The sequence below is a fragment of the Dama dama genome, chromosome 25 (assembly GCF_033118175.1).
Source record: "Dama dama isolate Ldn47 chromosome 25, ASM3311817v1, whole genome shotgun sequence".
Taxonomy (NCBI): Eukaryota; Metazoa; Chordata; class Mammalia; order Artiodactyla; family Cervidae; genus Dama; species Dama dama.
Genome location: NC_083705.1, coordinates 45,464,093 through 45,490,452, shown reverse-complemented (window position 1 = coordinate 45,490,452; position 26,360 = coordinate 45,464,093). Strand labels below are relative to the sequence as shown.

At 41.3% G+C, this 26,360-nt stretch overlaps 1 protein-coding gene across 3 annotated transcripts in view; it reads left to right on the top strand.

The window, feature by feature from the left end:
• The window catches only part of IL7R (interleukin 7 receptor), a 31,699-nt gene extending 20,093 nt beyond the window's left edge, over positions 1–11,606 (top strand). For 2 of the 3 annotated variants that reach the window (XM_061129962.1, XM_061129963.1), the window contains exons 4-8: positions 2,383–2,540; positions 4,604–4,772; positions 6,467–6,560; positions 7,475–7,550; positions 7,959–11,606. In XM_061129962.1, the coding sequence (XP_060985945.1) occupies positions 2,383–2,540; positions 4,604–4,772; positions 6,467–6,560; positions 7,475–7,550; positions 7,959–8,462 (1,001 nt within the window). In that variant the 3' untranslated portion in view covers positions 8,463–11,606. Of the gene's footprint in view, positions 1–2,382; positions 2,541–4,603; positions 4,773–6,466; positions 6,561–7,474; positions 7,555–7,958 lie in introns of those variants that run through there. The other variant, XM_061129964.1, reaches the window with a different exon arrangement.
• The last annotated feature ends 14,754 nt before the right edge of the window (positions 11,607–26,360 follow it).

The window sequence follows — 26,360 nt, the reverse complement described above, 5'->3', positions numbered from 1 at the left end:
TTTCACTCTTTTTAATGGCTGAATAATATTCCATTGTATATATGTATCACATCTTTATCCATTCATCTGTCAATGGACATTTAGATTGCTTCCATGTCTTGGCTATTGTAAACAGTGCTGCAATGAACACTGGGGTGTATGTATCCTTTCAAACCATGCTTTTCTCTGGATGTACACCCAGGAATGGGATTGCTGGCTCATATGGTAGCTCTATTTTTAGATTTTTGAAGGAAGCTCCATACTGTTCTCCCTACAAATGAACTTATTTACAGAAAGAGACTCACAGAATGAACTTAGAGAATAGATTTATGGTTACCAGGTGGGAAGTGTGAGGAGGAAGAACAGATTGGAAGGTTGGGATTGACATGTACACACTGCATTATTTAAAATAGATAACCAAAAAGGAACTACTGTAAAAAATAAATAAATAAATAAAATTTTTAAAAATAAATAAATAAATAAAATTTTTAAAAATAAATTGAAGGAGATGAGACTCAGAATGAAACAGATTTAGCTTTATACCCTAGAAGACTTGGGTTTTCTTGGGAAAATCAAGAAGACTTGATTTTCCTGGGTCAGGAAAATCACCTGGAGAAGGGAATGGCTACCCACTCCAGTATTCTTGCCTGAAGAATTTCATGGACAGAGAAGCTGTCTGGTGGACTACAATCCATGAAGTCGTGGACAGGACTGAATGACTAACACTGTCTTTCAGCTTATCTTACTGGGGTCTGGAACCTCTTATTGGAGCTAATTAACCTCTTAGTTTCCTCATCAGTATAGTGGCTTTGAGTGATCATTGACTCAAGATGGTATAAGTAAATTTGACACTGAATATGTGTATAATCAACATTGGTCTGTTCTTCCCTCAATTCTCCCATTACTGAGAGGCCTTGGGAGATAAGAATGAGGCAAGGAATTCAGTATCAGATGTTTTGTTGAGAATGTGAGTCTTAATCACTGTCTCGAATGGCAAGAAGGAACTGGCTTGGCTGGTGTCAGAGGGTTGACAGTCTTCTCTGTTGGTCTGTTTCTCTACACCCGTGACCTCTCCTCCTGCTTCCCTTTGGGGTATCTTGCCTTTTTATAGTACCTCTGAGGGTGAAAAAGGGTAAACTTCCCCTTGCACAAGATATCCAAGGGTAAAGACAGAACCACTTCCTCTTTTTCAGTACCTCTAGGGGAATCAAGGATGGAAACACTTAGGCAACCACCACTATAAGCAAGTAATTATGACAACGGGGTTAAACTTCAACATGTGAGCTCATTTAATGGGTCAGTAAGTCAGTCTTAAAGCCCAGCTCACATAAGCCTGAAATCCAGCTCAATCTACTGAGTGAAATTTTGATGAACACACATTCTCTCATGAACAATAGGTTTAGGTTAGATTTTAACCTATGCAACCCCCAAGCTCTGTCTGAAATCAGCCATGCAAACAAGTAGCTGTCCAATCCCTAGACAACTAACTTCCCAGGCATTAGTGAAAGACCAGCAAAGAGGTCAAGACAGGGAAGCCCCAAGTCAAGGGTGGGAGGTAGCCTGACACACTTGGACTCCTAGGATTTCAGCACCTTTCTCAGAATTTGTTCAGCCTGAAATAATACCTCTTCCTGCAACAGCATTTCATATCTAATGCCTATGATCCTAGGTATGCAGGAGGAAGAAGCCAGAGAGGAGCTTAGAGCTAATGCAGACAAGACTGAAGGAGCGGGCAGCCTGCAGGCACACTGAAAGTTATGAGCCAGAGCTGGGGTGCAAACACCCAGCTTCCATGTAGCTGAGATTAGGCCTCCAGTTTTATTGGAACAATGTATAAGGCCCCAGTTTTATTGGAATAATGAATACTCAAAGTTCAAATACTCCTGCTTTGGGGTAGTTGGTTACAAGTTCTCTAGTACTCAAAAGGAGAAGAGAATGTGTTTTCGTGTAAAATCAGTACCAGCAACTGTAACTAATAAGCCCTAAAACAGATTTCTCCAATACCGTGAGTTTGTTTCTTGCTGATGTGAGAGCCAAAATGGGTGTTTCTAACCTGTGGGAGGTGCTCCTTCAAGCAACATTCAGGATTCCTTCATCCTGTGGCTTTCCACTCTCTTCCACCTATGACGCCAAGTAGCAAAAGGGGATCCAGCAGGTAGTCATGCATGTGGGGGCCCTGGGTCAGGATGGGAGATGGTACACATCACTTCCACCCACATCCTTCACAAGACCACACCCAGGACTCCCAACTGCCAGGGAGTCATGCTTTGAACCAGGAAAAATAAGAAATGTTTTTTACTGATCCAAGAAAGGAATGTGATTTTCAGAGTAGATGAACTTTAAAAATTATAATTGTTTCCTTGATTACCCTATAGAATGACCTCATTTCTTTTTCCTTTCCAGTTAAACCTGAGGCTCCTTTTGACGTCAGAGTCGTCTATCGTGAGGGAGCAAATGACTTTGTGGTGACATTTAATACATCACACTTGCAGAAGAAGTATGTGAAAGTATTAATACATGAGGTAGCCTACCGTCAGGAAAAAAAAGAAAATAATTGGATGGTATGTAGGTCAACTATATTTATGCATTGTAAAATTTATGCAGATGTGTATAAAAGTATCTTAATAAGTAAGTTATATGTATAGATTAAAGTATATAAAAACTATAAAATAGAAACTTCTTAATGCTATGTATTTTATAATCTCAGAGGTATCTTTACCTGAGAAATGTCCCTAGAAATTGTATGCTTGAAATGAACCTTTTATTTAAAAAATCTGCCCCCCCTCAAAAAAAAAAATCTCCCCAAAGTGTAAAAGGTTTAGGCTGCACAAAACCTGGATCTTCTCTGGTGCATTCTTGCCCTAGCTCTCATTTTTTCCCTTGCCCTATTTTTTGTCTTTATAATGTTTCTTAATGACATATATTACCCATTATAGATTGAGACCAAATTCATCCTCTCTATCTGGGAGCCTGAAAAAGAATCACATTTAGCACAACTCTCACAGGCAAACCAGGCAAAAAAAAGAAAGAAAAGTCATCAAGTTGTAGCCACGATCTGGTTTGATGGAGTTGTGGAAACAGCCTGAAGTAAGTAGGAGAGGAGATGCAATATGTCCTTCAATTTTTCTGAAGTCTGAGTTCTTAAATGCTTGAAGTAACAGCCTAATTTTCATCCTTATAAGCTGGATGGTTATTTAGACACCATGAGTCGCTGCAGTTGGAATAGTCTGACTGGCTCCACAATCTGTATTGAGGAGAAAATGAAAGAGAATTAGGTCTCAGGGCTTTGGGTTCCTCTGAAGTCACTGGCTTAACTTTCATCCTTTTTGTACCACACTAACGGAAGACAGATGACAGTTGCTTTCTCAGGGGGAAAGAGATCCTACTTATCCATACTATTTTCTTTTCTCAGGCCACGATCGGTCTTTTGTGTTTGCAATTTGCTGCTATAAACTACTTACATAGGTGTAATGCCCACCCCAGACCTCCTTCTATCTCCACTGACACATACACACACAGACTAGTAGGTGCCCTTGAGCCCATCCTCTTCTGGGGTTTATCTGAAAATTGCATCAGTGGGAAAGCAGAGAAAGGAATAATTTTGAATAAATGGTACCAGGACAATCAGTTAACTGGGAAAAATTAAGTTTAATGCTTAACTTGCCCCATATAACAAAAAAAATTAAAATAGAAGATGATTTAAAGAAATTATGTAGAAGTGAAACTCCAAACAGGCTGAAAAATTTACAGATAAATGTTTATATAATCCTAAGATGAAGAAGAACATTCTAAGCATAAAAGCAGTAAAAGAAAGCATAACATGGAAACATGTAACTACATAAAAATAGATGTTTATAAATATCAGCACATGCAATAATCAAAATCATAAGGAGAATTAGAAATTAGGCTTAAATTGCCACACATACAACTGACAGATAGTTAATATTCTTAAAATAGAAAAGTGTCTTATAAAATATTAAGAAAAGGACAAATAAGGTGATAGAAAAACTAGTAAGGAAGTTGGAAATATCTCACAGAATAGGAAATATATAATTTAAACCAGTATAAAAAAACTAACAATCCGATAAATACAAATGTAAGTAACAATGGGTATTACTTTGTCCCCATCAAATTGATAGAACACTTTTTCCTCTTAAGGATTGTAGGCGGTGTTGGAAAGACTGTGTCTCTGTATTGTTTTTCACAATGAAAAATGACATCTCTCCAGAGGAAAATGATTCTTGCTCACTAATCTTACCATTCCCTTTCATCTCTCCTTGGGGTGTGAAAAGGGAGAGAAAGAGAAAGAAGATACTGGAGTGTAGAAAGTAAGGTGGGAGCCTGGGAGTGACGGATACCCGAGTGGAAGAGCCCAACTCACCGAATAAAGATAGAGACCCATTGCCTCACTGCCTTCCTTGACCACCGGCAGCATCGTTGGTGAGCTCACACGCTCGCTCTGCCCCAGTTCTGCTGCTGACACCACCACTTCAGAGCCCCTTTGTCTAACTAATGTGAGACAAAGCCCACATGACCAAAGACACTCAGCTCGAAATGATTTGGGAATCATGGCTAGCGCCTCTTTTTCCACCTTAAAAATGTAGTGCTTTTTTTTACTCCTCAGCGTGTGAATTTAACTAGCACCAAGCTGACACTCCTACAGAGAAAACTACAACCCAATGCCATGTATGAGATTAAAGTTCGGTCCATCCCTTATGCCAACTATTTTGAAGGCTTCTGGAGTGAATGGAGTCCAAGTTTCCACTTCAGAACTCCAGAGACCAATGGCACAGGTGAGAAGTGACTAGAACTTGTTCCCCCTGGTACTTTATCTGTCAAAGTGTGTGAGTGACAGTGAGAGGCAGAAACACGAAGCGAACCCGCAAGTTAGAGCTCCCAGAGGGCATTCTTACACTTTCTTTGAAAAATGACCTGCCGTCTTTGCCCCTTTGTGAAGAATGTAGGCAGAGTGGGAGTAGGACTGTCAGTAGCTGCTTGGCTGACACAGGCTGTCAGGACTCGACTGTCCCTAGGAGCTCCTGGGAGCCTCTTGTTCTAAACAAAAACACCACCAATGCCTCTAGTTTTACCAGTTCAGACTGGGATCCCAACGCTCCATTTCTCTAAGGCCCTTCTCAGGGAATACCTTTGCAGATGGCAGATGGATAGGCTGATGTGGTTTTCCCATCCCTCCTTTTCTAGAAGAATGAAGATATCCCACGGGTCTAAGAATTTGAGAACATCCAGAAGAACCAAAGAAACACAGCTCAGGCAGACCACTGGGAACCCAAAACACCCCGCCATATACCTTCCATTTAGGGGATGAGCAGAACCACTCTGCTGTACCAGCCTCCTCTCGTCACCCTGGGAATTGCTGAGGCCACTATAGGGAAGAGCATCCCCTCATTATCCCTTGCTTGTAGCTTCTTTCTCGTGGTGGCGGGAGTCAGGCAGGGGGTGCTGCTATCTTTAATGCTGAGTCCCTTTTAAATTTAAGGTAACAGGTGTTCTGGACCTAGTCACCTAAGTCAGTGCTGAAACTATGTACAAGCCCCTGTATCCTTGTCTTTTGAAGTAAAAAGCTGACTCAAGAGTTAACAATTGGCACATGCAAAGATGTATAAACATAAAATAGCTGTTGGGCTGGGATGTGCATGAATGCTCAGTCGTGTCCCACTCTTTGTGAACCTATGGACTGTAGCCTGCCAGGCTCCTCTGTTCATAGGATTTTCCAGTCAGGAATACCAGAGTGGGTAGCCATTTCCTCCTCAGGGAATCCTCCCAACCCAGGGATTGAACCCATGTTTCCTGCATTGGCAGGCAGATTCTTTATCACTGAGCCACCTGGGAAGCCACTGGACTGGTGAACTGGAAACAGTTTAGGTTACAAATCCACCACAGCAGAATTAGCATCTCACAGTTTCCTGAAAGATGCAGATAAAGACCTGATACACATTCCCAAGTTGTTTTTAATAGGAAACAGACCTCTACCAGACGAAAACTGCCAAACTCCAGAACATAGATCCTAGACTGATTGGAACCAGAAGGCTGATGATGCTGACTCCCCATTACCTCATCACCAACCAATCAGAAGAATGTCCACAAGCTGATTATGCTCTGCTCTTTGAATACTATAAGACTTCTCATTCCCCCATCCAAGGCAGGTCACATAGTCTTGAGGGCATTAGCCCACTGTGACCCTCTTTGCCTGGCAAAACTATAAAATCTATCTTTTGTAATTCACCCAAAACACTGTCTCCGTGTTTCTATTCAGGACCAGTAAACAGAGGCTGAGTTTTGGCAACAGTGCCACTTACTGAAGCTAAAATTCCCCCATAAAAGCTAGTACATCATCCTCTTTACTGAAAAGCAAACTTTCAAGAAATATTAAATGGGCTCAAGTTATTCAATAAACTCAAAGCATCCTGAAAGTCTCCCCCATCACATGCTTAATGACTACTAACCAAGATCTGTCCTTGCCTTCCAGGGGAGACGGATCCTGTGTTACTAACTATCAGCATTCTGAGTTTCTTCTCTGTGGCTCTGATGGTCACTCTGGCCTGTGTGTTATGGAAAAAAAGGTGAATTTCTTTTACTAATCAAGAGAGTGGTTATGGTTATTTGTGATTCCAGACAGAACTCTAATCATATTTATGGATAAGAAAACTACAAAGAGAAATAAGGTATTTCAGGAATTACAGTACCCATCCTCATCCTCAGGCAGTGATGAATTTCCATAGTTAATTTCACAAGAGGTAAAAATATATAAACTGAACACAAGGCAAGCCCTCCCCTCAAACCTTTCCACTAAAGTGTCCTAAGAGACTAAGAGCCATCCCTCCAGAAAGCTTCTGCAAGTGAAGACACCCTGGGAAATGCAGATGTTTTTGAGTCTTCAGCACACAAACTCAAGGCCCTTTTGCCTTCTGCCCCATGAGAAGGCCATGCTTATTTCATCATTTAGACATGACCCATCAGGTTATTAATGTTTTAGCAAGATATCCTCAGAGTGTCACACATCCCCAAGATACTTCAGTTTGGAAAGTACCAACCTAAAGCAATTTCCCTGGGCAACTTAGAAAATATGTCTCTCTTCCACCAAAATCAGCACAGAGGAGTTGCTGCCAGTGAAGAGAAGAATAAAATGACAATGCCAATTCTGGGAAGTAGATGAGCAGATCATATTTTACTTTCATTGCTACACCATTGCCAAGCCTCATTGTCCCTTTTCTCTGGGGCTCCTTCCCAGGGGTATATCATTGTTGTGTTGTTCACAGAATAGATCACTGACCACGGTCTCTGGTTCAACCTCTCCATGGACCAATGGGACACTGAGGCCCAGAGAAAGCAGGTCACTTGTCCAAGGTCATCCACATAGTGTGGCAGAGCCAAGGGAAAAAATCTGCTCTTCTGACTGCTAGCTCAGAATAAGTGGGAAGATCTATGTGTCTGCTCCTTACTCCTTCATCTCATCGTCAATGTCCTCTTATTTCAGAATTAAGCCTATCATATGGCCCAGTCTCCCTGATCATAAGAAGACTCTGGAACAACTGTGCAAGAAACCAAAAAAAGTGAGTGTTTCTGATACTTCTGTCACTCTGTCAAAGGCATCCCAGTTGCCAAGAATGACATTGTAGGATGCAGACAGGCTGAACCTCAACTGGTCTTTTGTGCATCACATAACTAGGGTCCCTCAGATGATGCCAGCAGCAAGTTTCTGGAAGTAGGAATCTAAAATGTAATACAAGTCTCAGAATTTCCTGGGCTCCCCCAGGGATGGAGGGCGTGGCAAGTGGTCACTTTAGACACTGAAATGTCACAGCACCTTCAGAGGCAAAGAGTCAGCTAGAACGTGGGTAATTCTCTGACATTCCCTATAAACTGTTGTCAGAAAGTTCTTTAGCTCTTTTCCTGAACAGATCATTTGGTGATGTGTCTGTCTGGTGCAGTCTTAATGTCTTCTCTCTTTTTTGATGCAGAATTTGAATGTGAGTTTCAATCCTGAAAGTTTCCTGGACTGCCAGATTCATAAGGTGGATGGCATTCAAGCTAGAGATGAAGCAGAAGGCTTCCTGCAAGACCCTCTTTCTCTGCAGCTAGAGGAGAGTGAGAAGCAGAGGCTCAGAGGCGGGATGCAGGGTCCCAGCTGGCCTTCCGAGCAAGCAGGCATTACCCCTAAAATTTTCCGAGGAGAGTCACCATTCAGATGCCTGGCTGGGAATGCCAGTGTGTGTGACGCCCCTGGGCTCCCCTCCTCCAGGTCTCCTAATGGCAGGGAAGGTGGTAAGAGCAGACCTCTAGTGTACCAGGACATGCTGCTTGGACCTGGAACTGCAAACAGCTCCCTGCACCCTCCGTTTCCATTCCAACCCGGAATCCTGACATTGAACCCTGTGGCCCAGGGGCAGCCCATCCTCACTTCCTTTGGATCAAGTCAAGAAGAAGCCTATGTCACCATGTCCAGCTTCTACCAAAACCAGTGAGTTGTAAGAAACCCAAGATCAGAACCATCACGGTGAATGAAGATGACTGAGTCCTACTCTCCCCGACAGCACAAACAAACAAATTGAACGTGGTCCCTCTACATGGTCAAGGGTTCTGAAGCAGCACTTCTGGGGCAGGAGGCAGGAGACAGGGGCATTCTGTTTCAGGCAATGCCATGATTCATTTATTTCAGAAAGGAAAAAAGGGAAAGAGGGAAAGGAAGGATGGAGGAAATGACAGAGGGTTGGGGAGGACAGAAAGGGAGCAAGGGAAGAAAGAGGGAAAGGAGAACAGGGTGTTGGATACCATGACCAGGACTCACTATGTACACAGCGCCGTGCTGCGTGCTCTGCACATCTTGTCTCGCTGCATCCTCACAGTAATCCTGGGAGGTGGGCTCAATTAGCATTATTCCCTGTGTCACAGATGATGAAACTGTGGTTTAAATTAATCTGTCTGCAGCAAGAGGTAGAATCAAGTTTTGCTGCCCAGGAGTCTAGCTGGAGTCTCTTCCAAGTCACATGCCTTCCTCAGTCAGGGACTGTCCTACTCTCCAGTGCCAAACTTCACCTAGATCCTGGTCACTCTATAATGTAGTTGTCTCCAACCTTTTTGGCACCTGAAACCAGATTCATGGAAGACAATTTTTCCAAGGATGATGCGGTGTGGGTGGAAATGGTTTCAGGATGGTTCAAGTGCATTGCATTTATTTTGCACTTTATTTCTGTTATGATCACATCAGCTCCACTTCAGGCATTAGATTATGGAGGTCGGGGATCCCTGGTATAATGCATTGTCCAAACTGGGTCACTTTTGCAGGTGAAAAGGAAAGTTATAAGTTATCACTCCAGGACAATAATTGTAAACTGAAATGTCCCAGGAAAATGGGGACCTATGTTCACTGGAACTAAAAGAGCTACAAGGAAGATGGTGGGGAGGAATGGTCTCATGATGTATGAAGCACCACAACCAGCCATGTCTACAAAAAGCTACAAAGCTCATTTTATTCCATTTTTCTTAACAAGTGCTTAAAGGAGAATCAACTAGAAGCCCAGAATTTCTATTGTTACTTACTGTTAGGACCCTCTTGCTCCTGCCACCCAATGACCTCCCTTGATAATGGAAGAACCTCTTACTGACTCTGGACACTGATGTATTTGAGCAACGAGCCAAGGCAAACTCTCCTCTGTGTGTAGAGACTCCCCAACCCAAATACATCTGCTGTCCCCAATTTCTACCAGTATGAATGCTGCCAAAAACTTCAGGGAGAAGGAATTACAAGCCCATGCTGCACGTGAGCCAATTGTGGCCATGTTCTTGAAGGTTTAGAGAATATATGATGTGTGTCCTCTTGCATTTCTTGGTCCAGATAAATAATTAGAGACTGTCTCAAGCCAAGTCAAGAGAGCAGAGCACTCTCAGCTCAGGGGAGTACAGTTGATCCCTTTCCACAGATCCCCAGACCACCCCCAACACAACCCTGACTCTGGGTGTACATAGACCAAGAAGGACACCAGTCTAAGATCAGTGTTGCTGTTTAGGAGTTGGTCCTTGTTGTTCTTGTTGCTGTTGTTTACATTTTGCATTTTTTCTTTGTCTGTTTTTAGTTTGTTTGGGTAGGAGACTAAGTTTTTTATTTTTTTTTAGTTTTTGTGTTGGTTTTGTTTTGTTTTCTGATGTCTCTGAAGGGAGTTTTAAATAGTGGACTAATAGACCTTATCTTTGGCTTAGATGCCTAATGATAATCAGATCCGTGCAGAGTTGTGCCTTCCAAGGCCTTTTCTCTGAATCAGTAGGAATGACTATAGTCCCATAATCCCTTAGATTTGCTCAGTGCTTTTGTGATTTTTCAAAGCACTTCCATAGCATTATCCATTTAGTTTTCTTGGTATGTATTTATGGAAATCTTGCTCTGTGCCAGCCACAGTGGTAGTCTGGGAGGTCTAAGACAAACAAGATTGGGACCCTGCCCTTAAATATCTAATAAAAGGTAGCTTTCAAAATGAGTGGTTATAACAACACAAAATGCTGTAATGGAGATATGTTTAAAGTGCCCTGTTGGAAGACAGTCAGGGAAAATGCCACAAAAAGGGGTGCCCATCTGTGTGGAGGAAAAGCAGAATCTGCCTGGCATGTGAGCAGAAGACATTTGCCAACAGATGGACGTGGGGTCTTTACCTTCTGCAGAAATGTGAACCAAGTCTCAAGGAACAGGTTATCACAGGAAACCTCACAAGCCTCTTGCGCCTTAGTCACAGAGGTCCTATTTACTTATTATCATCATCTTTGCCTTATGTGAAAACTGGGACATGGACAGGACAGGTAAGTTACTCAACCTTACATGTCAAGTCAGGACTGGAAGGTGTAACTGTATCCCTCATGTAAATAAATCATCTCTCAAAGAAAGAAAGGAATAGGTCTCAAGGAAGATCAAGTTCCCTCCAGCTTTAAAATCTGTTTTAATGTTGTTTGACACAGACTATCATTTGAATTCAGTGTGTGAATGTCTGTTACCAGAGATGTGTAAAATCTATGTATCATACTCTTATAATCATAACTGCTGCTAATGCTTGATTATGTACTCAGGGACTGTGTATAATGTAAGATGACAAGTTTGTTCTGACCAACCCCCTTTGGGATTTCATTAAAACAGAAAAACTCCTGGTCAGAGACAGTGTATAAACCAGAGATGCAAACTGTTTGTTCTTATAGCATGAAATGAAAATTGATAATTAGGCAGCAAAATTGGTCAATTAAACAACCATATCTGAAGCTAGAAAACCTTGGCTTATTCGACAGACATTTTACCTTCATTTGATTTTCAGGGGAATTGTCTTCAGAAAAGTCAGGCATGGACTGTTTCGAGACAGACTACAAAACTTGGAATTGGCTAGGAAGATGGTGAGCATATGTGATCAGACAGCTAGAATGATGCAGATTGGATGGCATTTCTGTCAGCCCAGTGGTTTTTCTTTGAAGTTATTCTTTAACATATCCATTGTTCACTACACTGAAAGTCTCTGATTTGACTGTGTACTTTCCACATGCATTACAAACATTCTGCAGAGCTGCTAAGTATATTACATATATCCGACGTGTGTTACAATCATATATTTAATTAAATGCTACAGAACTCTCTGTGACTGCCTTTGTCTTCTTGAAATAGGAATAGAAGGCTAACTAGAATGGGCCACACTTCTCTTCAGCCACTGGAGACATATCAGGGTCATTTGCTGTCTTTTTATGACCTGGGGTTTTCATAGGAAACTTTTTTCATCAGTTAAGTCATTCATTTGTAAATTAACGAACTAGCAATTTGTTGAGGATCTGCTCTGCATTACTTTGCCCTAGGCTGAACTCTGGGGTTACAGAGATAAGATGGGACATTTCCAGCTCATAATCACACAGGGACAAAGACTCAGAGCAACAACGTTGTACCAGAGCAATGAGTCAAAATATAAATCATGAACCTTAGTTTTAAGCTATAGAAGCTAACTCTGGCTAAGCAGAAAGGAATCAATCCTAAAGGAAATCAACCCTGAATATTAATTGGAAGGACTGATGCTGAAGCAGAAGTTCCAATACTTTGACCACTAAGAGCCAACTCAGCGGAAAAGACTCTGATGCTGGGAAAGATTGAGGGTAAGAGCAGAAGGGGGCAACAGAAGTTGAGATGGATGGATGGTATCATGGACTCAATGGACATGAGTTGAGCAAACTCCGGGAGATGGCAAAGGACAGGGACACCTGACATGCTGCAGTCCATGGGGTCACAAAGAATCAGACACAAATGAGTCGCTGAACAACAACAACCAAGAAGTAGCGTGAAGTCAGTGCAAAGTAGGAAAGTATCAGCTAACAGAGCCTGGAGCAGAAAGAGGGCATTTCCCAGCAGAGGAACAGCTTGTTCAACAGTGATGGAGCTGAGGCAGCCCCTGAACCATCTAGGGAGTTACAAATACAGGAGACGCTGTCTTCTCATCTGTCTCAGTTGGGAAGAGCAGGGTGTTGGCAGTTACTTCTTTAAGTTAGACACAGGACTTTTTCATGAAAAATAATACATAGCTACCTTGAACATCTTATTTAAAACATATGAGTGCATGCCCATTCGGCCCTTTTTTATTACAAGGCCAAGGCTATTCCTCTGGGTCATTGATTGTAGTTCCACATTGTCTTTCTTAAGTGACACGTGCCAGTAGCACCTCATCTACCCCTTCTAGTTTTGCTTTCTTTAAAATGGAAAACGATTTTCAAACACTTTCCAAGGTACTAAGTGTAGATGCATAGGTTTTTAAAGTGTCTCTCCACTCCAGTCTTTTCCCATCACTTTTCCTACCCTGTTTGCTAGCAATAATCTTTCAACACGACTTCAGTGAGTCTTTTCAAACCATTTGAGGTAGTTCTCCAGGATCAACAGCAGTCTTTCCATGCATACTTACATTTCCCCAGCTTGCATCCTGTAATTACAGTATAAAGTCCAACAGGCCTAAACGAGTTTGGGAACACAACTGACTTGGGTGAGTTTATATCTTACTTGTTGGGCCTGCCAGCACCCAAGTTCCAATATATGAGTCAAAGTATCTCAGAGAGAGAGGGGAGTATGACAGTTCACTCAGCACATGGTTCAATGGAAGCTGTCTTTGGGCATCTCCTTAACTTAGCATCCTTGGTCCAGAGAATATGCTGAGTGATGGATGAGATGGCGCTTGGTAGTACTGGTGGGACCAGTGGTCAAGCATTTGGCATGCCAGTCTAAGATTTTGATATAGTGTACGGGGGAAAATTCTTCAAGAGACAGGAATATCAGACCACCTTACCTGCCTCCTGAGAAATCTGTATGCAGGTCAAGAAGCAACAGTTAGAACTGGACATGGAACAACAGACTGGTTCCAAATCAGGAAAGGAGTATGTCAAGGCTGTATATTGTCACCCTGCTTATTTAACTTATATGCAGAGTACATCATGCGAAATGCCAGGCTGGGTGAAGCACAAGCTAGAATCAAGATTGCCAGGAAAAATATCAATAACCTCAGATACACAGATGACACCACTCTCACAGCAGAAAGCGAAGAAGAACTAAAGAGCCTTTTGATGAAAGTGAAAGAGGAGAGTGAAAAAGTTGGCTTAAAACTCAACATTTAGAAAACTGAGATCATGGCATCTGGCCCCATTGCTTCATGGCAAATAGATGGGGAAACAATGAGAGACTGTGTTTTCTTGGGCTCCAAAATCACTGCAGATGGCGACTGCAGCCATGAAATTAAAAGATGCTTCCTCCTTGTAAGAAAAGCTATGACCAACCTAGAAAGCATATTAAAAAGCAGAGACGTTACTTTGCCAAAGGTCTGTCTAGTCAAAGATATGGTTTTTCCAGTAGTCATGTATGGATGCGAAAGTTGAGCTATAAAGAAAACTGAACATCAAAGAATTGATGCTTTTGAACTATGGTATTGTAGAAGACTCTTGAGAATCCCTTAGACTGCAAGGAGATCAAACCAGTCAATCCTAATGGAAATCAGTCTTGAATATTCATCAGTCCTGAAGGACTGATACTGAAGCTGAAGCTCCAATCCTTTGGTCATCTGATGTGAAGAACTGACTCATTGGAAAAGACCCTAATGCTGGGAAAGATTGAAGGCAGTAAGAGAAGGGGACAATAGAGGATGAGATGGTTGGATGGCATCACCAACTCAATGGACCTGAGTCTGAGCAAGCTCCAGGAGTTTGTGATGGACAGGAAGGCCTGGCGTGCTACAGTCCATGGAATCACAAAGAGTCGGACACAACTGAGTTTCTAAACTGAACTGAAGTGATGGGGGAAAAGGATACTTGGGAGGATTTTAATTAGACATAAGACACAATAAATATCATATATGTGTCAGAGTTTATGAAGGAAACTTATAGCACTTTATATTTACCCCTACAGTCACCACACTGATTTGTTTTTGCCTATCTTGTCTGATGGGCTTCCCTGATGGCTCAGTAGTAAAGAATCCACCTGCTGATGCAGGAGATGTAGGTTCAATCCCTGGGTCAGGAAGATCCCCTGGAGAAGAAGATGGCAATCCACTCCAATATTCTTGCCTGGGAAATCCCATACAGAGGAGCTTAGCAGGCTGCAGTCCATGGGGTCGCAGAAGAGTTGGACACAACTGACCGACTAAACAACAATTTGTCTGATGCCCCTACTGTCAGGGTACCCCTTCTGAGTACCCTGACAGGACTGTGACTTACTTGGGGTTTATGTGTGCTGCTAAACACAGTGTCTAAAATCTATAAGGCACTCAATCATAAATCTAGAGACAATCATAAACATATTGAATGAATCAATGTTAGTGAATGATGTTGTATTAGTCAAGGTAATTCCTCATCACCATTCAAGACAAAAGAAAGCCAACTTAGGCAGAAGCAAGCACAGCATCCCTGAGAGAAGAGCCCATCTGGGCAGCCACATGCAAGGAGGCAGTTTTCTCTTCCACAGTTACCTCCCCAGCTGCGCTCTTAACCACCATAACCACAGAAGTGGAGAAACAAGAGGGTGGGGTGAGGAGGGGAAGAGTTTTCCAAAGCTTCCTTTCTTTGATGAATATCTACATTTAATTTTGTTTGCTCATTTATTTAGTGTATTTTAGATCCATATTTGAAGTCTAACTCAACTTTTAAATTTTGATAACTTCTGGCATTTGTGTGGGATTTGTATACAGCTTGCAATGAGGCAGTTTTTCAGACACAGAAAGTGTGATGCGTAAAACCTAGTGGGTCCAAGAGACATGTTAACACTGCTCAAGACACTGGTGAAATGAGACGCAAACAACTTGCAAAGCCACAGAGGTTTGAAAAGTAAAGTTTCAGTGCTTAACACTTGAGTTTTAATCTGGTGGATTCCTAAACCGTAAATCATGAGGGCCTTCCTACTCTGGGTAAAGATTACTTATTAAGGAGGAGAAAAGAACTTGCAGAGACTTTTTCTTTTTTTTAATAACAAATTGGTTGCTGCAAAGTTGCTGCACTAGTCATTAGATAAAATGCGAAATAATCAGAAAACATTTTGGTATGAAGCTAAAAACATTGTTACCCTCTGAAAACACTGAAATATTACTTTATATCCTATGAAATAGTTTAATTAGATAGGGGTTGAATACATGCTTCAGCAAAATACTGGTGAATATGCTATGCTGTAAAATCCCTTTTTTAACATATCAATCAACTTTTATGAATTACAGTATGAAACTGCCAAAGTAGATCTGAGTGGCATTTAGGATTTTTTTAAACATAAAGCTTTAGTAAAATAAGAATAGAACATAAACTAGGATCATGCTCAATGGCAAAATGTTAAAAGTTATACTCCATTGAATTTAGAGATAACACAAAGGAAATTCCATTGTCATCACATTTAACATTGTCCTAGAAATTCTGGGAAATGCAGGCAGACAAGGAAAAAAGTAAGAAGTGTAAATATTACACAGAAGGAAATGAAATGATCGGTATTGGCAGATGAAATGATTGCATATTTGGAAACACAAGTGGATCAAATTTTAAAAATACAGTAAAAGGCACAAAGACTTCATTAAGGTCTTTGATTACAATATTTTCATATGCTGAGTTACTTCATTAAATATTTATTAATACTTTATTACTAAAATGACACTTGCCTCTTCCCTACAATTTAAGAAACATAGAAATATATTGTATAACATGTACAAGACCTTGCTCCCCAATATCCCACTCCCAGGAAATAATCATATTTAATAACTGATGTGTAGCCTTCCCTTCCACAACATATGTGTGTGTGTGTATATATATATATATACACACACACACATATATATATATATGTTATTCCAAATATCATATAGAAAAATACATGTTGAAGAGGAGCCTGCGTGACTCTGCTGGTCTGTCCTAGTGAAAAAAAATCTCACAATACTGCCAAACAGAGTCCTTACAAATCTGTGTTTTTCTTTATTTATTTGGCAGCACCCTATGCCAATGTACTACATCACTAAACAAACCTTCACTTCGAGTCCTCCACTGAATCTCAGTCCTTCTCATTCTCAGAAGATGATCATGCCGTTACTTTAAGAAAATCAAGTCATAACTTGGGTTTCCTCTTTGTCTACTATTTCTATCTACAAAACTCCCAAATCCCCATAAACCTCTACCAACTCTTTCCCTCATCAAAAATGAGCTGCCCCTCCCTCGGTAGAAGACAATATCACTATTAATGTCCTTTAATTCAGTCCTTCCTTCATCTCCAGAAACTTGCTCCTTCATTCATCCAATCTCTCCTGTATATCTGCCTTTTTATTAATTAATTGGCTCTTTCACCTTCAAGATTTTCCTATCATCCAGACCTACACTTTGAACTTTAGAATTTTGCCTTCTATATTGAACTTTCATAAGTAAATATATCATATTTCTTTTGCTCAAGGCTAAATTCCCAGCACCTAGAGCAGTATTTGCTAAATAAGTATTTATTGACTGAATGAATGAATGAATATATATATATATACATATATATATATATATATATACACATGCCTGAAATCCAAATGCCTGTTGTATTTCTCCCTTAAATACCCATAGCTTTCTCAAAAGTGAACTTCTCACTTACTCCCTTTGTCACCTCTCAATGTTGGCAAATTAAATGTTCATCAGTAGAGGAATGGATAAAGATGTGGTACATATATACAATGGAATACTACACAGAGATAAGAAGAGTGAAATAAGGCCATTTGGGCCCTCCCTGGTGTCTCAGACTGTAAAGAATCTGTAATCAGGAGACCTGGGTTCGATCCCTGGGTTGGGAAGTTCCCCAAGAACAGCTACCCACTCTAGTATTCTTGCCTGGAGAATCCCATAGACAGAGGAGCCTTGAGGGCTACAGTCCATGGGGTCACAAAGAGTCAGACACAACTGAGCAACTAACACATACACAATGCCATTTGCAGCAACACAGATGGATCCAGAGATTGTCATACTGAGTGAAGTCAGACAAAGAAAGACAAAAAAACTCATGTGATATCTCTTGTATGTGGACTATGACAAATGGCACAAATGCATTTATTTATAAAAGATATAGAGTCATAGTTGTAGAAAACAAAGCTATGATTACCAAGAAGGAAAAGAGTAAGAAAGATAAATTGGGAGATTGGGATTGGCATACACCTGCTGCTACATATAAAACAGATAACTAATAAGAACCTACTATATAGCCCAGGGAACTCTACACAGTACTCTGTAATGGCCTCTATGGGAAAAGAATCTAAAAAGGAATGACTATGTGTACTGATATATATATAACTGTTTCACTTTGCTGTATCGTAGAAACTAACACAAATTTGTAAATCAACCCTTGTATTTGTTGTTCAGTTGCTAAGTTGTATCTGACTCTGTGACCCCATGGACTGTAGCCCTCCAGCCTCCTCTATCCATGGGATTCTCCAGGCAATGATACTGGAGTGGGTTGCCATTTTCCTCTCCATGTAAAACAACTATACCCCAATAAATACTAATTTTTTAAAAGTTGTCATTTCCCAAGTATGATTGGCAAGCCACTGAGATTCACTCTGTATAAGAGACCCTGAGAAGAGAGACAGCAGACATCTCAGGAATAACCCGTGTGATCTGAGTTACACCCTCCCCCACCACATACCAGACTGAAGAACCATAGAACAGCTTAAGGTGGGAATCCCAAGAAAGACTTGAGTTACCTCCAGCCAGAACTGTATTTGAGACAGAATTGTGTTTGTCTCCTGTGGAGGTACGGGTCAGCAGTGGACTGCCTCAGGGGCAGGGGCTCTGGGTGCAGCAAACCTGGGTAGGGCATAAGACCTCTTGGAGGAGGTCACCATTAATCCCACCATGGAACCACCAGAACTTACACAGGACTGGGGAAACAGACTCTTGGAAGGCACAAACAGAACCTTGTGCACACCAGAATCCAGGAGAAAGGAAGAGTGACCCCACAAGAGACTGACCCAGACTTTCCTGTGTGTGTCCAGGACTCTCTGGCAGAGGCATGGGTTGGTGGTGGCCTGCTGTAGGGTTAGGGACACTTAGTGTAGAAGTACATGCATGGGATCTTTTGAAGGAGGTACGCATTATCTTCACCATAGTTTGGCTTCAGGTCAAATAACAGGGAGGGAACATAGCCCTACCCATCAACAGAAAATTAAAGATTTACTGAGTAGGGACCCACCCATCATAACAAGAACCAGTTTTCCCCTCAGTCAGTCTCTCCCATCAGGAAGCTTCCGCAAGCCTCTTATCCTTCGCCATCAGAGGGCAGACAGACTGAAAACCACAATCACAGAAAACTAACCAGTCTGATCACCTGGACCACAGCCTTGTCTAACTCAATGAAACTATAAGCCATGCCATGTAGGGTCACGCAAGACAGACGGGTCATGGTGGAGAGTTCTGACAAAACGTGGTCTACTGGAGAAGGGAATGACAAACCACTTCAGTATTCTTACCTTGAGAACCCCATGAACATTATGAAAAGGCAAAAAGATAGGACTCTGAAAGATAACTCCTGAGGTCATTAGTTGCCCAACATGCTACTGGAGATCAGAGGAGAAATAACTTCAGAAAGAATGAAGAGATAGAGCCAAAGCAAAAAACAACACCCAGTTGTGGGTGTGACTGGTGATGGAAGTAAAGTCCAATGCTATAAAGAGCAATATTACATAGGAACCTGCAAAGTGAGGTCCATAAACCAAGGCAAATTGGAAGTGGTCAAACAGGAGATGACAAGAGTAAACATTGACATTTTAGGAATCAGTGATCTAAAATGGACTGGAATGGGTGGATTTAACTCAGATGACCATTATATATACTACTGTGGGCAAGAATCCCTTAGAAGAAATGGAATAGCCATCATAGTCAACAAAAGAGTCTGAAATGCAGTACTTCGATGCAATCTCAAAACAACAGAATGATCTCTGTTCACTTACAAAGCAAACCATTCAATATCATAGTAAACCAAGTCTATGCCCTGACCAGTAACATTGAAGAAGCTGAACAGTTCTGTGAAGACCTACCAGACCTTCTAGAACTAACACCCAAAAAAGATGTCCTTTTCATTATAGGGGACTGGAATGCAAAAGTAGAAGTCAAGAAATACCTGGAGTAACAGGCAAATTTGGGCTTGGAGTACTGAATGAAGCACAGCAAGGCTAATAGAGTTTTGCCAAGAGAATGCACTGGTCATAGCAAACACCCTCTTTCAGCAACACAAGAGAAGACTCTACACATGGACATCACCAGATGGTCAAATACCAAAATCAGATTGATTACATTCTTTGCAGCCAAAGATGGAGAAGCTCTATACAGTCAGCAAAAACAAGACCAGGAGCTGACTGTGGCTCAGATCACAAACTCCTTATTGCCAAATTCAGACTTAAAGTGAAGAAAGTAGGGAAAACCACTAAATCATTCAGGTATGACCTAAATCAAATCCCTTATCAAATCCACTTAAGTGGAAGTAACAAATAGATTCAAGGGATTAGATCTGATAGAGTGTCTGAAAAACTATAGACAGAGGTTCATGACATTGTACAGGAGTCAGGGATCAAGACCATCCCCAAGAAAAAGAAATGCAAAAAGGCAAAATGGCTGTATGAGAAGGCCTTACAAATAGCTGTGAAAAGAAGAGAAGTGAAAGGCAAAAGAGAAAAGGAAAGATATATCCATTTGATTGTAGAGTTCCAAAGAATAGCAAGGAGAGATAAGAAAGGCTTCCTAAGTGATCAATGCAAAGAAACAGGAAAACAATAGAACAGGAAAGACTAGAGATCTCTTCAAGAAAACTAAGGATACCAAGGGAACATTTCATGCAAAGATGGGCTCAATAAAGGACAGAAATGGTATGGAACTAACAGAAGCAGAAGATATTAAGAAGAGGTGGCAAGAATACACAGAAGAACTTTACAAAAAAGATCGTCATGACCCAGATAATCACGGTGGTGTCATCACTTGCCTAGAGCCAGACATCCTGGAATGTGCAGTCAAGTGGGCCTTAGGAAGCATCATTATGAACAAAGCTAGTGGAGGTGATGGAATTTCAGTTGAGCTATTTCAAATTCTAAAACATGATGCTGCAAAAGTGTTGCACTCAATATGCCAGCAAATTTGGAAAACTCAGCACTGGCCACACACACGAAAAGGTCAGTTTTCATTCCAATCCCAAAGAAAGGCAATGCCCAAGAGTGCTCAAACTACCATACAATTGCACTCATATCACATGCTAGCAAAGTAATGCTGAAAATTCTCCAAGCCAGGCTTCAACAGTATGTGAACCGTGAACTTCCAGATGTTCAAGCTGGATTTAGAAAAGGCAGAGGAACCAGAGATCAAATTGCCAACATATGTTGGATCATTAAAAGAGCAAGAGAGTTCCAGAAAAACATCTACTTCTGCTTTATTGACTATGCCAAAGCCTTTGACTGTGTGGATCACAGCAAACTGTGGAAAATTCTTAAAGAGATGGGAATACCAGACTATCTGACCTGCCTCTTGAGAAATCTGTATGCAGGTTAGGAAGCAACAATTAGAACTGGACATGGAACAACAGACTGGTTCCAAATAGGAAAAGGAGTACATCAAGGCTGTATATTGTCACCCTGCTTATTTAACTTATATGCAGATTACATCATGAGAAATGCTGGGCTGGATGAAGCACAAGAATCAAGATTGCTAGGAGAAATATCAATAACCTCAGATACACAGATAACACCACCCTTATGACAGAAAGCGAAGAACTAAAGAGCCTCTTGATGAAAGTGAAAGAGGAGAGTGAAAAAGTTGATTTAAAACTCAACATTCAGAAAACTGAGATCATGGCATCTGGTCCCATCACGTCATGGCAAATAGATGGGGAAACAATGGAAACAGACTTTATTTTCTTGGGCTCCAAAATCAATGCAGATGGTGACTGCAGTCATGAAATTAAAAGACGCTTCCTCTTTGGAAGAAAAGTTATGACTAACCTAGACAGCATATTAAAAAGCAGAGGCATTACTTTGCCAACAAAGGTCCATCTAGTCAAAACTATGGTTTTTCCAGTAGTCATGTATGGATGTGAGAGCTGGAGGTAAAGAAAGCTGAGCATCAAAGAATTGATGTCTTGAATTGTGGTGTTGGAGAAGATTCTTGAGAGTCCCTTGGACAGCAAGGAGATCCAACCAGTCCATCCTAAAAGAAATCAGTCCTGAATATTCATTAGAAGGACTGATGCTAAAGCTGAAACTCCAATCCTTTGGCCACCTGATGTGAAGAACTGACTCATTTGAAAAGACCCTGATGCTGGGAAAGATTGAAGGCGGGAGGAGAAGGGGACAACAGAGGATGAGATGGTTCGATGGCATCACCAACTCAATGGACATGAGTTTGAGTAAACTCCAGGAGTTTTTGACAAACAGGGAGGCCTGGCATGTTGCAGTCCATGGGTTTGAAAAGAGTCGGACAAGACTGAGTAACTGGGCTGAACTCTAGCAAGCAGTGCACCAAGTCTGAATGAATCTCTACTAGAGAAAATAATATTTCTTATAGATCCAACTAGTAGACTATGATGTAAAGATACATATATCCTTTACAAAAGAGGCATAGAAAAGGAAAGAGCAAGTCAATCTTGCTAGAAGATTGAGGAAAGCTTTATAAAAGCTTTAAACTTTTGAATTGAACCCTGAAATATGAGACAGTTTAGCAAATAATGACTTAACTTGTCACTTAGTTTGCAACCCCACAGGATGTAGTATAATCCACTCCTGGCACTAACTACCCAGAGATAAAGTTATACTGTGCTTAGTCACTCAGTCGTGTCTGACTCTTTGTGACCCCATGGACTGTAGCCCACCAGGCTCCTCTGTCCATGGGGATTCTCCAGGCAAGAACACTGGAGTGGGTTGTCATGCCCTTCTCCAGAGGATCTTCCCAACCCAGGGATTGAACCCAGGTCTCCCTCATTGCAGGAGGATTCTTTACCATCTGGGCCACCAGGAAGTTAAAGTGGGTCCCAGAAATTAAAGAGCACAATCTCCAACAAGAATCTTCTTCTTTTAAATATTTTCTTAGTTCAGGGATCCCCAGGCTACTTCTACTTCTGTATTAGTCAAGATTCTCCAGAGAAACAGAACTAATTACTTGTGTGTGTGTGTGTGTGTGTGTGTGTGTGTGTGTGTAGAGAGAGAGAGAGAGAGTGACAGAGATACAGATAAAAAGAGAGAGAGGAGTTCTTTTAAGAAATTGGTTTACATGATTCTGAGGACCAGCACTTCTGAAACCTGTAGGACAAGCTGGCAGTCTGCCAGCAGATAAGAGTTGATATTGCATCTTGAGTCTGAATTCTGAAGGGCAGGCCAGGTCACCTGGAAACTCAGGCAGGGTTTCTATATTACAGTCTCGAATTTATAGCCATTCAGTTAGAAACGAAGGTTCCCACAGCACCCTCAGATTCAGTGATTCCCTAGAATGACTCACAGAACTCAGGAAAGCACTTTACTTACAATTAGTTTTATTATTAAAGACACAAATCAGGAGAACCAGCCAAATGAAGATTCATTGGGTGAAGTCTGAGGGGAAATTCAGGGAGGGACTCTTTGCTCTTCTCTTGGAATCAAAGTGTATCATCCCCCAGCACATTAATTTGTTCACCAACCAGGAAGTGCTACCAAACCTCAGTGTTCAAAGGTTTATATTGGGACTCCTTGGGTGGACTTGCTTGATCAAATCACTGTCCATGGAACTAAATTCAATCTCCAGAACACTTCCTCTCCTCAGAGGTTGGGATGCCCAAAAGTTTCCACTCTCTAATGATATGGTTAGTCTTTCTGGTGACCAGCCCCTCTCCTGAAACTATCTAGGTGCTCACCCCTTGCCATCTCCTCCCCATGATGTGTCAAATCACATCATTTGGTTATTCTGATGAAATATCTGCAGATAAAATCATTATCTTCTGATTTAACTTTGCCCTCTAAGATGAAACAATAATGTACCTTATTTCTATTGTTGGTTCACTGGGGCTACAGTAAGTTACACTCCAAATAATAGAAATAGAATAGCCCTGAGAGCAACATAAAATGACTGTGGTATTTTATACACAATGAATTAGAACAGAGGTATATAAAAGCAGCCTAAAGAGAAAAAATCACCCTCAAGCAGGCAAGGCAGGCCAGATCCTGAGTTACTGAATTGACATGCTTCATTAACACATCCAAAGTGAAGTGTATGTCTCTCCTATGGGCTGTTAGTCAGCTATGACAAGTGGAAAAAAGGCAGGTCAGAGAAGGCATCTTTGTTAGCCCCTCCATAGACTGGTCTCTGGAGGGTCTCACTAGAAAATAAACGCAATAAATTGTCGGTCTAACTTCATTAAATATTTTAATCTTCATGCCCTATGTTCTGATTCCAGTGACTAAATAACTTCATGATTAGAGATCTGTCTCAGGGGGAAAACTTTTCTCATTTTCCAACATGAATAACTTGGTTCCAGTATGTGTGATGGGACATAGCTGCACCTACCCACAGAAATCCCTTACATAGATAATGTAGGGGAAAATGAGATGGAAAATTCCTAGGCCTTGAATCACAGGGGCAGATAAAGGATGAGTCACCTCAGTGTTGTGATGCCATGAGTATCAAAACCTGGAAAGGAGCCAAGAGGTCCAGATGACAGGACTTGCTGATTAGAAAATGATTACTTTATATGGGGGGCACCATCTTTATGACAGAAAGTGAAGAGGAACTAAAGAGCCTGTTTATGAAAGTGAAAGAGGAGAGTGAAAAAGCTAGCTTAAAACTCAACGTTCAAAAACCTGAGATCATGGCATCCAGTCGCATCACTTCATGGAAAATAGATGAGGAAACAAAAGAAACAGACTTCATTTTCTTGGGCTCCAATATCACTGCAGATGGTGACTGCAGCCATGAAATTAAAAGACACTTGCTCCTTGGAAAAAAGCTATGACCAACCTAGACAGCATATTAAAAAGCAGAGACATTACTTTGCCAACAAAGGTTTGTCTAGTCAAAGCTATGGTTTTTCCAGTAGCCATGTATGGATGTGAGAGTTGGACTAGAAAGAAAGCTGAGTGCTGAAGAACAGATGCTTTTGAACTGTGGTGTTGGAGAAAACTCTTGAGAGTCCCTTGGACTGCAAGGATATCAAACCAGTCAATCCTAAAGGAAATCAATCCTGAATATTCATTGGAAGGACTGATGCTAAAACTGAAGCTCCAATCCTTTGGTCACCTGATGCGAAGAACTGACTCATTGGAAAAGACTCTGATATTGGGAAAGATTGAAGGCGGGAGGAGAAGGGGACGACAGAGGATGAGATGGCACCATCAATTAGATGGATATCAGTTTGAGTAAGCTCTGGGAGTTGGTGATGGGCAGGGAAGCCTGGCATGCTGCAGTCCATGAGTTCACAGAGTCAGACACGACTGAGCAACTGAACTGAACTGAACCTTATATGGTTGTAGAGGTTGTTTTCTTCATTGCCATTATGCCTAAGGATAGAGAGACCTCCATTCTACCTCCACGCTGGGAGGTATCTTACTCCATGTTGGTTCCCAGACCATGAAGCATGCCTCCTTAAGGAAGTGGAAGGCAATGAGGCTCCTATTTCAAAAGTTGCTCAAAAATCTAGTTGTCCACCATAATTTGTACTTTTCTGAAATTAGGTAAATTTTCACTGGTGGGACTGCCTGGGACTACACTTCCCAGCCTCCTTTGCATATAGATGTAACTGCGTGGCTCTTTATCATCAAATGGAGTGCACGCAGAAGCGACATGTGTCACTTCCAGACCAAAGCTTTTCAGAAAGCTCTTCAGCTTTCTCTATACCTCTTCCCCTTCAGCAGTGTGGGTATCGTTGATGATGAAACCCTAGAGAGCAGCAGAAACACAACACGGAGGAGTCCTGCAACCCAAAATCCCTGCATGGTCACCAACCGTGAACAGCAGATACATAGTACTGCTTCAGGAATGAAAAATAATTATATAGTTTATGTTTGAGCTTTTGTTTGGTTATATTTTTAGTTAATTCTTATTGGAGTATAGTTGCTTTGCAATGTTGTATTAGTTTCTGCTGTACAGAAAAGTGAATTTGGTGTACAGATACATACATCTTCTCCTTTTTAGGTTATTTTCCTGTATATGTCATTACAGAGTATTGAATAGAGTTCCCTAAAGCAATAAAGTAGGTCCTTGTTAGTTATATGTTTTAAATATAGTAGTGTGTGTATATCAAATCCAATCTCCTAATTTACCCCTCCTCTCTACCCTTTTTTTTTTCCTACATCTGTGACTCTATTTATGTCTTATAAATAAGTTCATCTGAGCTTTTGAAAATGTGTAGGTTTATTTATTATAGCAGCTGCTATTACCCTAAGATACCACATAAATATCCTCTTGCACTGCTCTGTCATATCTGAGAACAAACTGCTAAAGGCAACCTTGAACTGAGAGCAAAGCTATTCTCTCGTCCTCAAACCCAGATGAGGTCTTCTGTTGTGGTCTAAGCAAACGTAAGAATTGCATTCTCTATAGTCAATGAAGGATTTGGATTCCAGTTTTAGCATCAGTTGCCATGAACTTGCTCAGTGGAGGTCTCTCTTAAGAGATAAACCTACCCTTGGTGGCCTGGCACCCTCCGATCTTTGAGCCTGGAAGGCTGCAGGACTAGGTCTTGGACTATGAGAAATTATCCAATTGAAATGCCACCGCACAAGTGCTACTTCTCTCCTACACGTAACTGGGAAGCACTTGCTTTCTTTGGCACTTTCTTCAGATTTTCACACCTTTAAAGTCATGAAAGAGGATGGCCTAGCAGTCAAAAACCATAAATTAGCATGGCCAACAAAATGGGCAAATAGTAAGCCAAATGCACTGAA